Raw genomic sequence first — 15,625 nt, 5'->3', positions numbered from 1 at the left:
TTAATGCAGTCATAATAGTCATATTATTACTATTTATGTGTGATACACACAACTAAACAGCCTTGGGTTAATTTGGCATGCATGGAATGCACTGAGTAAGATAATGGAGTTGTTAATAGTTTTTTTTAACTTTATAGCAAATATAAATATATACTTATATTCTAAAATATAAAGATTTTATTTTCATTGTCACAAGTCTTATCTACTTTTCCCTAAAAGACCCTTTTCTTTCTGCGCTTTTCTTTTCTTTATACTCTGATGACAGTGAGGAAAGACTTCCCAGAAATGTATCTTTTCATCCATTACTGTCTGAACTTCCTATCATATCCTGTTGACTCAACTCTCTTTGTTCCAACACCCTCGGTTGTAAACCCAGACTCACACACCACACACACATTTCACTGCATGTGTCATCAGTTACAAGGAAAAAGAAAACAGCACACTTTGTTTATTCTTCAATGTGCCCGTAATACCACGCCTTGGGCGTAGTGAATGATTTTGTTACTGCTTCTTTGCTTTTTTTTTGAATTTCATTTTGAATTTCCTTATCACATATCGGTATTACAGCGCAAGTACATCTTGAAGTCACATTTGAATGTCTAGTCCTAAAGTATGTAGTGCTAACAGAAAACCTGGAGATTATGAGAGCTACCACACTGAAGATAACACCACTGTTTCCTAAATATATTTAAGGTATCAATATTGTTTTAGAAGCTTTTGACTTTGGTAACTGGCATAGGAAATTGACGTGAAATATCTGATTTTTAGCTTCTTATATAATTTAAACAAAATGTTTTCAACCACTAAATTCTTAAGATGGAAAAAAATAAAATAATCTTTAATAAACCAATCAAACAAAAAGCCTTTGGGATTCCATGAATTCCCAAAAGCAATTCTCACTATTTTATTAATATTTATTTTTCTTTTTTACAGTCTGCGTGACAAGAAGAGACAATATTATTATTCATTTGTATTTTTCCGATCTCCTCCGAGTGTCAATTAAGTTCACGTCCTTGCGATTTGAAGTTGCAATTGTGAGTTGCTTTGGAGTAAAAAAGTTGATGCCTAAAATGTAAATATTGCCGTCATGTGTGGGAGTGAATCTTGCTCACATTGTTCTTAGTTTGAATTTCGACACTCTCTTTATGAGTGTGATTGTTTTGAGGGGGTTCCCCTTCTCAATTTTCAAAGCAAAAAACAATTAGGCATGCAGACTGAGATAGGTTGGTCACATTTATCTTTACGTGACACAAGGACACAGATAGGCTGAGAGAAGGAGAATTTTTCTCCTTTAAAAGTCGAGCACGGTGACATGCCAGCAGTGTGGCCTCTTTGTTGCCTGCGGTCATATTTATGACTCATGATGTCATTGGACAGCCGTGTTTTTGGGAGGGTCAGCGCGTACGCCCACACACAAACGGTCACACAGCTGTTCTCTTCATACCCCTAGCTGTCTCTCCCCTTTCGGACTTAAAGTACCGTCTGACTTGTCTGGCATTAGGACTTTACTGGCACGTCTTTTCTTCTGTCTACACACAGCTTTCTGTTTGCTCGTTCCCTGTTTGATATCTTACTTTCACACAGTCCTTCACAAGTTTCACTCACTTTTTCACACATGACTATAACGTTTTTCTCTTCTGTTTTTCTACTCCCTCTCTTATACCGTTTACTTTTGCAGGTTACAAACTTCTCAAGAAATTGACAGAAGAACTAATAGGTTGCCCGTATATGAGATGAGTTTGGATGCGCCCCCTAACTGTTTGTTTAATTGTGGGAGCAATCGTCTGAGGAACATGGAAAGAATGAGGCCAGTTATTTACCCAGATGGTTTACTGGTGGAGGTGTGAGGCTGGCCAGCTCACTGTGGGAACACAACGCTTGCTTTTCTTGGTATCGCTGACCGTTTTCAAGACCACTGTGTTTTTTTCCCCCTAGCTTTCTCCAGCTTTGTTTGCTCTGGATGGCATGTTTGATTATTTATCGTAAGGGAAAAGGGAGTAGCTGGAGCAATAAACATGTGACTGCACTGTATTTTGTTTTCCACTGAGAAGGCCGTGTCCTTTAACAGATATTTGAGGCCTCTATAAAGTCTTTTATTTGCTTTCTGAAGGGGAGTTTGACCGAGCTAAAGGAGGATCTAAAGAACTGATTTGTGTCTTTGACAATTTGTGTTTTGTGTAAGTGTGAGTTATCAACAGATAAATATTTCTTCTGGATTGCTGAACATGACTTGTTTTGGTCTTCTCTGTCTGTGAATTTGTTTTGACATCTAAGCATTGTTTATGCCAGTCTTAGCTTTATGACACCGAACAGGATAACATGAAAGGAGGTCTGTGGTTTTTGTTGTCTTTCATACGGCAATGAGAATATTGCTCTAAGGGTTACGTCTGCACTGATAATAGGCATCAAAGTGTTCTCCAGGGACGTAACTTTTCTTTTTTAATTTCTCTTCTAGGCTCTTCAAATGGCTCGGCAAATACTTCTTCAGCAACAGCAGCAATCCCAGCCACAGCAACTGCAGTCTCAGCAAAATACTGGTCGCAAATCCCCCAAAGCCAACGACAAGCAGCAAAGCCTGCAGGTATTGTTGTCGTTCTCAGATGTTCTCTCATATTTTAACTCAGGGTTATCTGATGGCTTGGTTATTTAACTTTGTGGTTATTCAGATAATAAAAAAAAATGAAGTGAACTTGTGCAACTCTTGCTAGAACATAGTGTGCGAGAAAAAGTACAGCAGTAGTCTAAGTTCACAAACAGGAAATTAATATTGGCAGTGCAACATTTGCAGTTATGTATGCTCACGCATTATGTGTGATTTAGCGGCACGCACGCTCAACCCTGTGTCATCCAGGTAGCACTGGAGGTGGTACCACTATGTAAAAAGGGGTTCTGTTTAGAGGCCAGACACACAGAAAAATCTCATTGTGGCCGGTTGAGATCACATGAGCTCATCCAGTATTATCTGGATTATCACTGTTTGAGATTACCGCAGTAGACAGGATTGTCTTTATTGGCTGCATTTTGTTTAGGAAGTTTGTAAGCAGGAGAAAGTGTGGAAAAGAGGAAAAGCTAGAAGAGAAAGAGCTCAATTCCTCCCGCTAAAGGGAGTTTGGCTTTGTTCTTTCCTTGCTTTCTTTTCATCACACTCATGCATACAGCAGAAATAAAAGAAGAGGCTAGTCTATACCTCTGGCAGCAGGAGGTGCTCTAGAGCAGACCGCAAGTGGGGTGTGTGTTCCAGGCGGAGGGTTTAAAGGTGGAACAGAGAGACATGAGCACGGGGTGGGAGAATGCAAAGGTATTAAGAGGTAAACAGGTGGTGGGACACTTATTTGAACTGCCTTTGTAATGCAAAGGAAAAAAAACAGCGGGGAAAAAATCGGGGGGTTTTGTTTTGTTTTTTCATCTTGCTTTTAAGATCGACAGTGCTGTATTTCTGATGCAACATTTGCCTCAGAGATGTATATCTTTGTTTGAACAAGGAGCGGTTGTTTGTGTCAGTGTGAAATTGCAAACGACTTCAGGGCATATTTGGTAATTAATACGGAGGCCCTGTTCTCTCTGTGTGTATATATATAATATTTAATACCCTTACTATCCCATTGGGGGCCCTTTTTAATGAGCTATTGTAGCAGCTAGGTCTAATGTCAGGTTGTGGAAAAGCCTCTTTGTTGTGCAGATGTCTTCGGAATAGCTCCAGAGGATGAAATATGACTGTGATGACCTTTCAGTTGTGTGCATATTTGTCAGGATTCAAATAAGTTGAAAGGATCAAACTAAACAGTTTCCCCAGCCTGCCAGGGAATTGTGCTGCAGAGGTCAACAGAGGGGACCACAACGGCAGATTCCAGCATACAGCCAGTTGTTGGTACATAGTAAAGTACTAAACCATCTCCTGCAGACAAAGACAAAATTAAAATTCTAATTTATTAATGTATACAGAGAGCTTGGCCAAGCTGTCACTCAGCTATTGAAAAGAGAGTCGGGCCCTTTCCCCCTGCCCCCCCTCTCTTACTCCCCTCTTCTGCCCAGTTCTTGTGAAGAGAGCTCAGGCTCACTGTAGTATCTAACTAACGCTGTAAATTGCCTGCTCTCTAATGTCCTATGCTACATTTTGCTGAGTTGAAACTGCCATTATGAAAAAACCACAAGTCCAGACGAGTGTTTGTTTATCTCCAAATTACATATTCTACTAATTAAACCCAGCCCAACCACTAGCAGTGCACACACAAGGATAAGTATTCAGGCGCAGACATCACTGGGCCATTCTGTGCAAGTCTGCATTGCATTTAGTTTAACGTTTTCAGTTGGTGGCATTTCTGTTATGTTCCATATCGCAAACATTGTTTTTTTTTCAAACACCAGATAGTCATTTTCTCTTTTAAGAACAAACCCTGTGCTTAGAGGAGCCTCCTTCACACAGAACATTCACTATCTCCATCACACAGCCTGGATAATGATTCTCTGTTGAGCTGGACTGGGTCATCAAAAGACATGATCCAACAATTATGGGACTGTGTAGTAAGCTGACACCTCATAAAAGCACCTGATCTGCAGACGAGACTCCATTCATCTCAGTGTTCTTCCTATTAGGCACGAGGAGATGTGCAGAGAGACTTTTACTCATTTGGAGATGTGACTCACTTTCCAATTCATTCAAGTCAAAAATAATGAAGCACTGTATATATGAAACATCCAGGAAAAAAACTGACCTGCACAGAGCACTAAAGGGAAAAAAAATATGAGTCAAACAAGCCTCAGAATCCTTGATCAGCATTAAATGGCTCTTTGGTTTTATATCTTCAGCAGGGGTGCCCCCGAAGCCCCCTCACCCCTGTACCGCCCACCCCTGCCGTTGGATAAAGATGCCTGCGCTGTATACTCAGCAGCCTAGAGGCCTTTTAATCATGCTAGATATACAAACAGCTGCTATGCATGCTGGAAAGCAGCTAAACATACTTGACTGGTCAAAAAGCCAGTAAATTACATTGACAGAATGACACATGTAATTAAAAGAATCCATGCCGCTTTTACCTTTTGCGCTTCACACCTACAGTGGCACAACGACGAGAGCCGGCAACTCCCACCCCGCTAATTACCATTATCAGTGAAATGGTAGGGTTTGACTCATTAGTTCCATGTGCATTTAATTAGAGGCAGGCTGAAATTGGATTTAACTTATTACTTTTTCATGGATCACTTTCTTGTCATCACTTCAAATTGGATTGCAGCCCCAGGTAACTAATTATGCCAGCCGCAGGATCAGGAGTGGAGAAATAGGTAATTAGGAACAACACTGTCGGACCCTCGCTGATAGTCCACCAGCACCGAGGTGGGGGGAGGGGGGGAATTGATGCTCGTTTGTGGCAATGCACACGAGACCGGCTGGTTAACTACACCTCATTCCAAGGGAACCTGTGCACGCATCCACCTACTACAGGGGATTATGTGGTACCCGGGCAGGAGATGTTGTGTCAATATGGTGTCTATGCTCTGAGTGTAATATCCAGATTATGCTTGTTTCCCATCCAGGATTGTGTTTAAGATCAGCATTCAGTACGGTGAGGTACATGGCCAGCAGCCAGTTTCCTGCATCTACTGCTGAATGACAGCGACTGATTTCTGTCAGTCTGTGCTGATTGTAATGAGAATACATGAACGGCTGCTTTGAAGAGAGGCAGGTGCATAATGTAGCGTGTTAACAATTCAGGCTTTTAGCAGAGGTAGTTTGCTTGTGGAGAGGGAAAGTGATTGCTTTACTGAGAGCTTTGTTGTCCATATTAAAGTAAAGATCATCTTCCACCCTAAAAGTTTTTGCACTTATTGTAATTATGTGTTGGCCTTCTATTTTAAATGAGAAACACTATTCACAATTCACTGATAAATATTTCGCTGAACATTTTCATAATGTCAAAGGTGCATCACTTGTTATTCTTCAGACAGAGAAACTACAGATAATGTTTAAAAACCAGACAATTTCCTTATCTACACTATTACCAGCTGAAGCCTCGATCCTCTCTTCTTTCCCTTTTCTTTTCTCTCTTTCGTTCTCCTTTGCTCACTCTGTTCTCACACCATAGTGTACAGCCTCGTGGAGGGCATCTCCAGGTCAAAAGATAATGTCTTTTCAGTTTACAGGATGAAAGCCTTTTAAGTTAGAGAGCTCCCCTCCAATGCCCCTCCTCCTCCCCGCATTTGCTTTTCACATCCTTCATTTGTGGTCTGTTGGGGGGAAGCGTGATGTGACACAATCCAGGGGCCAAGCCTCTGTCTGACAGGACAGGGAGAAGCCGGCGGCTTTCCCTCCCTCTCCTACTGTTTTTGCAGTAGGCCCATGGCATTGTCCTGACACATGTATACCACAGAGCTCCAATCTGTAAGTCATTAGAGCACTAGGCCAAAGCCTGTCAGCTGGAGCTCAGCCAGTGCTGCAGGCTGATCTGAGGCAGCACTTCGAGGTGCCTCCGCAGTCTGGCCGGCCAGTGGCCCAAAGTGGCACAGCAGCGATCGCCCAGTGGCGAGGTGACAATAGGCAGGACACTAGATTCATGTCATGGGTCGGTTATTGTGTGAAAAAAAAAACTCTGTGCATTTAGATTTAGTTTAGAGTGACATATAAATATATTTAAAGCATTATAGACCAGAAATATGAAGAAAAAGAAGTGCTGAGCATAGTGAGAGAAGGAATAGTCGTTGATAATGCCGTTTGTAGCCTGATTTCACGCCGCTGTTACTGAAGTGAGTCATTCTTAGGGAAGTCGTTAAACATTTTAGCAGAGATATGCCCATTCACAAGAAAGTCACTTCATAAAATCATAGCAACAACAATGCAGTGTGTTATTCAGTTAGGTGCTGTCTCAAGGTGATTCTGTAATGAAATCTCATTCTGATGTGTGCATTGCTTTGAGGTGATAAATACTGTCAGGAAAGATCAGCACAAAGCCAAGACCGGTGCCGGGGAATAGGCCGTCTCTATGGTCGCTTGTTTTGCTTGTCATATTGTAAAAATGTATTATGTGTACTGTATATATTAGAACCAGGTTTGGGATAATCCTGTCAGAATGAAGTCATCTGTCCTGATTCCACATAGCCAAGTGGGAGGGAGGGGGGTGGTGGCGGTGGGAGCTCTCGCCCAGCCAAGCTGATGACTGTCGAATTGACTCCAGTCACAGAGCTGGGAGCCACTCTGCTGTTTGCTGGACCCTCTGTATTCATTGGAGGCCTGATGTTTCCCTTCAAGCAGTCAGCCTTCGCAACACTCCACCCCACTCAGTCATCCCCACGGATACACAAACATATACACTTCCCCTGAAATTTGTCGTATCTTTATGTCATCCTCTGGCGTTACGTCTTGATTTTAATGCTTGTCGTTTTTTTGGGAGTGATTCACACGCCCTTTGGAGAGCGGTAGAAGGATGGATGGGTGCACAGTCAGCCATAGCATTTATAAACACTAACAGCTATGCAAGGTGCAGTCAAGTCAGCATCAGCTCACAATGCAGTTTCAATGTCAGTGTCAATGCACACTTTTGACAGCTTGGCAATTCTCTTATTCCATTTTCACTTTTGGTTAAGACGCGAATAAAGTAAACTGTTACTGCTTAGACAGCAGAAGAGTGATACAGATATACAGGTCGACACGAGGGCTTTATTTGGAGCATTTTATATTTGTGTTGGATGTTTAACAGCAGACCATAATTGTGCTTAACCGCTTTATCCATATAGTGTGCAGAAAAAGCCAAAGTAATGTAGTTCGTGATTAGACTCCTCTTTAGTCTTTAAAAAGCGATGACAGGAGCCACCCAAAGGCAGACAGGTTTCTACTCAAATCTGATAACTAACTGTAAATTTTATGCATAGCTCATCGCCCATGATAATGCATTATTTTGGTACATAGCAGAACCCAAATATCAAATGTCGCTCAGTAACTTATTTGCAGCTTTAGGTTTACTTGTGACGCTCTTTTAACCCTGGCAGCCACCGCAGAATCATTGTTATTGCTTAGTAAAAAGAACTGGGTTTCTTTGTATTAATATGGTTTTCGTTTTAAATCAAAGATGAATCAATCGCCAAAAAAGACAAGACAAAAATTCCCCCACCTCCCTAAATCGATGTTGCTCAAACCCAAAAGTGTTTTTGTTTTGACTAAGTGAAAAACCACACTAGTGCGCACTGGAAGCTCCGTTATATACTAGCTGGCATATCATCTCAGGAAATATTTTGAAAATACAGACTTCACATGTGCTGACTAAACAATGTGCTCCTGGTTGTCAAAATTAAAAGTAAATAACCAAAGCCATATATAATAGACCACGAGGAACATGGTGAGTCAGGCGTGACTTGCTGTAAGTCCTCTCTGCTCCGGGTGATAACCTCATTCGCTCAGAATGTGACTTACTCCTTCAGTAGTGTGCAGATATTTAAAGGCGGACTCGCTGTCTTTTATTTTTGATTGACTTAATAAACAGTAACAATATGCAAGAGTTTTATGCGAGAGAGGAACAAGGGCACAGAAGTGTAGAAAAAAATAATAACACGATAAATAAAAGATGCGATCGGTTTTGGTTTGGCTCTGAATAGAAACTCTCCACCTCTTCAAAAGTTGTTTGTGCTATTGTTTTACTGCTGCAGAAATGACATAGCGCTCTCCCGTGCGGCATCAGTGCAAGTGAGTGGGTCACCAAATAACAGTTTTTTTCCCCTTAAATCAAATGTCACTTCTTTCTGAACTTTGCAAAGTGTGAAGTTTTGCTGTAGCTCGGAAAACACACTTTGTTCGATTTACAATTGTTTATTAAAAGCTTTGTACTTTTGAAATAACATTTGAAATGGAAATAACAGGGAAAAAATATGTTATGTAGGTTATATTAAATGGAGCAGCTGTTATTTATATAGGTCCCACACCTGCCCTGCTGAGTCTCTGCCAGTAAACAATGAAATACTCCAAACACACAAGAGGAGAGGAAAAAAGGGTGTGTTTGTTTTCTCATGACAATGGTCCAGGTCACCAGCGCTTTTCAAGAAAAGCAATGAGAATGAATTTGTTCTCCGCTTCCACTCCATTTCCCTACTTGTCTTAATGTAGTAGCAGTAAGACACTGGTTGGCATGCCGGTGCAGCTTATTCACTGGCTGCGTTAGTGTTTTGGGAAGGCTTTGTAATTGGAGCCGAGTCGTTATCTTCAGCCATAGCTCAGGCCAGACATTAACTCATACTTTCACTCTAACTCGAGCAGGAAATGGGAGTATTTTATAATGTCATCCACTCTGTCATGAACACAATCGCTCAGTACTCTCGGTAAACTATCACAAGGGACGGGTTCAAGGCTCAAGAATATTGATGTTTCTGTGTGCACAGGAACAAAAAAAAATCCACATAGGGTGTGTATCACATCGACACATATGTGTAATTATTTTACATGGCGCAGGCACAGAGGCAATGGATTAGAAAGACAGTATGTGAGAGGAGAAGCTTGAACTGTGTGTCTGCTAAATTTATCATGAGGCCTTTGGGAGCGTTGAAATGAGAACAGTGGCCTATTACTGCTAAGAAGGTGTTTTATTGAGAATACGCCGACATGCCACCCCAGGGAGAGTGCCGGGGGAGAATAGCGTGGCCGTAGCCTAAACCACTTTGTGCGTGTTTGCGTGTGCATGCGTGTAGTTGCAAGCACATGGCTGCGTGTCACTCTCTTTTTGTGTGAGGCGTCTTGAGGGTGTCAGATAGAAAATAAAAGCCCCTTTTCTTCCACTTAATTATTCACTATGATACGTATTGGAATTGTCACTTTTGACACTTGAGGTGTCCCAGTCAATAATTTATATAGGTCAGGCCAGCTTAGCAGAGCTCATTGTTAGTTATTAGCAGATGAGAGCAGTGGCTTGTTATGCAGGCGCTCTGTTTATTTTACCAGTGTGTTTGCGGACTGGAATGTATCCCATGAACATTCCTTCATCCTTGGCCAAGGGTTTATAGCTGTTGATATGAGCTGTGTTTTAGAGCTCTGTTATTCAGCTCTGTGTTTATTGTCATGATAATTAACAAATTGAGGTGTTAATCTTTCCTCGTGCTTTTGTCTAATTCTTTTAAGTGGGTTGCACAACTTAGTAACCCTGATTTTAATGTTGTTACAGAAGTGGGACTGATTAAGAACTCATTCCATTTTCTCATGTTTAGATGTGCTACAGAGTGGAATGTAATTAAATGTTTATAAATATTGTTCAGGAGTAGGTAGCTCAATTGAAAGATAAGACATATAGGTTGTCAGCAGTCAGGGCTTTCGCCCTACTGTCTCTCCCTGGGAGTTCAGTAAGATCTCCAGTAGGTGGCAGGGTCCTGTTTTCTTCTTCTGTCTTTTCCACTTGCTGAGTGCACACGGGTGTTAAAGAGTGTGATGATATCATGACAGCTAATTGCTCTCATTGGGATGGAGTTGGATGGATTGCCTGGTAGCTGGTGTAATGTTAGCTGTTAATGTAAGTGGTTTTAGCTTGTCTGAGGCCAAATTGAGGGATAAGTGTTTAAAAACTGGTTTGAATTTTTTTTTTATGCTGCTGTGGTTGATTTTATGGCTGAATACTCGCAAACTTGGTTTTGCATATTATTACTGGTTGATTCCTATAGTAAACTCTGTAAGTACAAACTATAAAAAGATTGGCATTAGTACAGAAAATACAAAGCTACCCTAATCTCATAATTATATTATTTTAGGCTAAAATAGAATTTGTTTTTCTTGGGAAATTTTAAAGGAAGAAAATAGCTACAAAGCCTTGTGAATTGTTTGTGTGCATTTAGTGTTTTCAGCATGTAAAATGAGTTGTGCCTTTGTTCCAGCACTGTAAACAATTCCATTTAGCAGAACAATAAAGAGGCTGATAGCAAGGCCAGTTTTCTTTCTTTCCGCTAGATAGCTGTGTTTACTTATCTGTTGTTTAATTAAAGGGCCTCTTTTCTTTAAGTTCCCATTGTTTCAATAGCACGGCCCGAGTCCCGGCAGGGGTCAAAGGGTTAACAGCCGTCAACTGTGCCTTTTTTTCTCTGCCTCTCCCTCTCTCTCCCTCTCTCTCTCTCTTTCTCCTTTTTTTTTAAAGGGGCCCCCACACAAAGGCACAGTTTCACCTGCAGCCCAGCCCGCGGCTTCCTATTGTGTGGCCCCATTTGAATTGATTATGTTTAGAAGGCTGGTTGTGATTGGTGGAGAAGGGTGTGGTTGATTGGATAGTTTTGTATCTTGTCAGCCAGGGAGCAACCTTGTGCGTGCAATCTGTCTGTATCCTGAGGAAGGTTGGAGACTCCACAGCACAGCAGCGCTTGTTCTCAGCCTCTTTGCCTGCCAGCCTGCGCGCCCCTACCTCTCTCTCTCTCTTACTTACTCACACTCGCTCTCTCTCTCCCTCCCTCTCTCTCTTCCCCTCGCTGCTCGACTCTCCGCTCTGCTTCACTCCACACCGCGTGGCCCGGCACTCTGTTTACCCTGCCAGCTAAATGGAGTTTGTCAGGTTTGTCAATATGATTGATTTCTGTGATTTTGCCAGCTTTCTTGTATGAAAAAACTTGACAATTTAATTTGAAGAGGGAAAAGGAGAAAAGGAGTTTTATTGTCTGTCCATTGTTGACGTTCTGTCATTGTAGCTGGTTAATTTTGTCATGCTTCTTCCTATGGGAAGAGTAGTTATCCAGGGTTTACTTTGTTGTTAAGATGCTGTCAGTTTGCATGCTTGCTGTGTTAAGAGAAATATATAAAGTCATGTATGTTAGATTTATTGTCTCTAAATATGTTGCCTTTCAGAGCAAGACTGTATGGAGATGATGTCTCTGTTTGTCTGTGCTGTTAGTTGTTTTCAGGAATTTGGCTTTTTACTGTAAGCTTGTGCAACAGTTTCCTCTGCCTTGCCTAACCACATACATGAAGTTTCTCACTGACACTTTACAGTGTTTGTTTAGTTTTGTTGACTTTGCTGATAGTGAGCTAACCAGTTAAGCAGGATCTAATACTGTACACGTTCAAATTATGGAAAGTTCTAGGAAAAACAGGAGACAGGTTTGCCAGCTCTTTTACTTTCATTTGTGTGTGTTTTTGTATTTTGCTCTTTTTTTTTTTCTTTTTTTTTTTAGAAAATACTTGTTAAGCTTCATTGTTTACATCCTTGAATTAAGGGTGTGCGAGTACTTGTTTTCTCCAAATTATGTTTTGCTAGTTGTGTATTTTGTGACTTGTTCCCCAGAGTTAATGAGTGCTGGTCAGACTTTGCTTGCTCTTAGGCTATGGCCTGGACTAATCCTCAGTCTCCTCATGGTGTCACAGTGAATTAAGACAGTGGCTGGCACAGCTCTATATTTGACACCGTCACCACAAACCACGTTGGAGACACGCTGTCACTCTAAATGTCATCGCTCATGTCTTTCTGAAAAGTTAGTGTGCGAATGTTGGTGCGGGCCTATGCGTGTGTGTCGGCACTTGCAATAAAAGGATTGCAAAATACATTTAAGGGGGAAAGTTGTGGTCAATTTGCTCCATTTTTCTACTGTCAAGTTTGAGTCCTCCTTGACAGTTTTGAGGTTTTACACAGAAGACAGTTATTGACTTTCTGTTGTTTAATGACCTCAAGTATTTTTACTGCAGTCATTTAAGTAATGCGCTCATATAGCAACAGAAGAACTTTTTTTTTTCCCTTTTTTGAAGTGTTTTTGTTGTATTTCTCAGCATTTCTGAAACTTCCCCCCCCCCCTTTGGTACAGTCTTTCAGCTCTCACAGCTAAGAAAGTGGACAGGAGGAGAGATGGAGCAGATTATCAGATAGTTGAGAAGCAGGACAGCGAAGCCTAAACAGGGCAGTGTTCGCCGTAATGTTGTGCAGCTGTGCAGCCGAGACTCGCAGTTTGGGAGAGCTGGAGTGCGAGCTGATTGGGTTGACAGTTTGTAATCAAAGTTGATTTATTGTTCATTAGTAGTGCATTAGCCCTTTCAGGCTGGGGCGTTATTTGTGCAGTGGCCTGTCAAGGCGAGGGGCTGCCAGCACCTGTCATTTCTAAACCATGACATAGGCAACCAGATATTAGCTGTGTACCCGGAGAGGGGGGCACACGGGGGTAGCCTGCAGAGCCGCACGGCTCACTGGGATATCCTTTACAGGGACGGTCTTTGCTTTGTACTGGAGCAGGCAGGCAAGACAGAGAGGAGAGACGGGGGAATAGTTTAGCAGTGATATAGTGAGCCACCAGCTGCTCTCTGCTGTTATTCTCTGGCTTTCCCGACTAAAACATGTTTTTACTTGAAAAAGGCTTGCAATCGTTTTTCCTTTTTTTTCTTCTTTTTTTTGCCCGTTGCTATTTGGAGAATGTGCATCTCTGTTTCAAACGGGGAAGATTAACATTACACTTGAGATGCCATGTGTTTCAAAAGGTTGAGATGGTAGGATAATGATGAGATTACATGGTGTAGAGTGTTTTATGGCAGAAGGTCTTTATAACCATTCATCTAAGTCCCAGCCTATATATTTCTAAAGTATTAAAGGGAGCCTATTGTCATGTTGCATCTAGAAAATAAGGGTGGATTATTGGGACTGAAACACTTCTTTTTTTTTTCTCCATATACTGGCTTTTACTTAATTCCAAAAACATGCTGCTGTCAGTGTGAATTTATTTCAATATAATTTATATAATTTAATTATTTGGCTGTTCACTTAAAAACAGCATTAAGAGTGTCAAGAAGCAACATAATTTGTGTCCCTCTTGTCTGCCGTCATGGAAACAAGGATTAGCTTTGCCTTGCTGGTGTGCAGAGAATAGAAACAATCTGTACGAGGATGTGTCAGCCATTGTCTTTTGACTACACTTTCATTTGAAAGGGATTTCAGAGGCTGTGATCTTAATTAAATCTCAACTGACTCGAATAATGCATCTGAAAACACGCAGCGTTGCGTAACCGTGTAAAGCTGGTGAACTAAAGATCACGGGCGCACAGTTTATATGAACAGCGGTCGTAAGATGTTTCCGGGAAAGGTGCAAACATCGAACAGTTGTGTGTAGGACATCACTCACCGAGAATTTGGTTTGCTTGGTTTCAGAACTCAAAATACCTTGTAAAATACATACTTGGAGGTGTGGCTTGAAAAGGTCAGAAAGAATGACAGGACAGTGAGTCACACACCAAAATGTATGATACACTCCTTTCTTTTAATTTTTTTGTAAGCAAAAGAAACAAAGAATTGTATCAGAATTATTTGAACCACCTTTAATATAATATTTTAACACAATTTTCATTTTTTTTATAAAATCCAAATCACTTCTTCTTCTTTTTTTTTAATACAAAAGTGAACATTTTAAATACCAAAGTGTGATCGTGATGCGGCACAAGTGTGTGCGTTTGTGGGGGAAGAGGGAGGGCGACCTATGTGCGCTCCCTCAGCGGTGGTCACCTGCAGTGGCGGCTCCCTCCAGTGTGGGAAACGGCGTCCAGGTCGCAGCTCGGCTGTTATTGCTGGGGCGAGAGCTTGCTCACGTTGCCGTGCAGTTTGTTTGTTTAAACCCGATGCTGGGTCGAGCTCCGGCGAAAACCTGTTTGTTTGTAGTCGTCGAGTTAATTAAAACGCAATCTTAACTTTTGTTTTTACAGTTGTTGCAAATAATTTGAGTCTCGCTCCCCCTCACACATCTCCGCCCCGAACTCAGAAGATATAGTGCATGGTAAATGTGGCTGTGATTATCCTGTTTATCTGAGCTGTAAATATTTTTAAAACAGCTTGATTGTGGATGACAAGAAAGGAATTATGGTGGTCTAACATATGTTGGGATTATTTAGTACTTGTGTCCTACTTTTTACATTTAAATTCTGCTGCATAATTCACATTGTGTTGTTTTCCCAATAATGACAACCACAAACAAAATATAAATCAAGATATTCTGATTATTATTATTATTATTACAATAATCATTATTATTATTGTTGTTGTTACAATTATTATTAGGGGGAAAGGTTATTGGTGTGAATCTATTTTTTAGGGGAAGTTCTCTCCACTCCAAAGATTTCAATCAACCTGAATGGCTAATGTGGAATTAGTCTTTCCAGTCTTGTCGACGACTAATTATGTTCACACATCACTTAAGTACAATAGCTCCCGTGAAATCCTCATTTCGGCGACATTTTCATGCAGGAGATCATAGTCGGGATGGGAAGTCGTTTCCTTGCGCCACAGCAGGCCAAGGTAAAACAACAGCATCAAACGGACTGGGGCTGGTATTTCTTTTTTACTTCTCCATTCCATTTGATGCCCCCACAAAACAACACGACCCCAGGGAATACAAATGAAAATTTGATAATTCTCTCTGCTTTTCTTTCTTTCTCCCCCTTTTTTTTCTGCGTCTTCGTATCTTTCAGTGAAACGTCTTTGTCGGGCTCACTGACATTCACCTCCTCGTCCCTCATTGCTGCTCCTCTTAATTGCCTTAGTGTGAAAAAAGGCGCTATCGTGCAGCCTCATTCACCTTACTCCTCTTCGCCGTGCTTTGACCTCTGACTTGTGATAGGAGGGGGATCTTCATTAACTCTGAATCAGTGACTCTAAAATGTTTTCAGATCTGGGGTGTGTTCCCTCATTAGATTATCGCATTTTGCACTCTTCTCTTG

General features: G+C 41.3%; 1 protein-coding gene across 10 annotated transcripts in view; it reads left to right on the top strand.

The window, feature by feature from the left end:
- The window catches only part of foxp1b (forkhead box P1b), a 145,160-nt gene that overhangs the window by 92,350 nt on the left and 37,185 nt on the right, over nucleotides 1–15,625 (top strand). For 8 of the 10 annotated variants that reach the window (XM_013909211.1, XM_005726610.2, XM_013909215.1 and 5 more), the window contains one exon: nucleotides 2,456–2,581. In XM_013909211.1, the coding sequence (XP_013764665.1) occupies nucleotides 2,456–2,581 (126 nt within the window). Of the gene's footprint in view, nucleotides 1–2,105; nucleotides 2,178–2,455; nucleotides 2,582–11,240; nucleotides 11,499–15,625 lie in introns of those variants that run through there. The other 2 variants (XM_013909216.1, XM_013909217.1) reach the window with 2 other exon arrangements.

This window comes from Pundamilia nyererei, unplaced genomic scaffold, assembly GCF_000239375.1.
Source record: "Pundamilia nyererei isolate P.nyererei 1_Seehausen unplaced genomic scaffold, PunNye1.0 scaffold00021, whole genome shotgun sequence".
NCBI classification, from domain to species: domain Eukaryota; kingdom Metazoa; phylum Chordata; class Actinopteri; order Cichliformes; family Cichlidae; genus Pundamilia; species Pundamilia nyererei.
The sequence above is the reverse complement of the archived record's forward strand: the minus strand, read 5'-3'. Positions and strand labels throughout refer to the sequence as shown.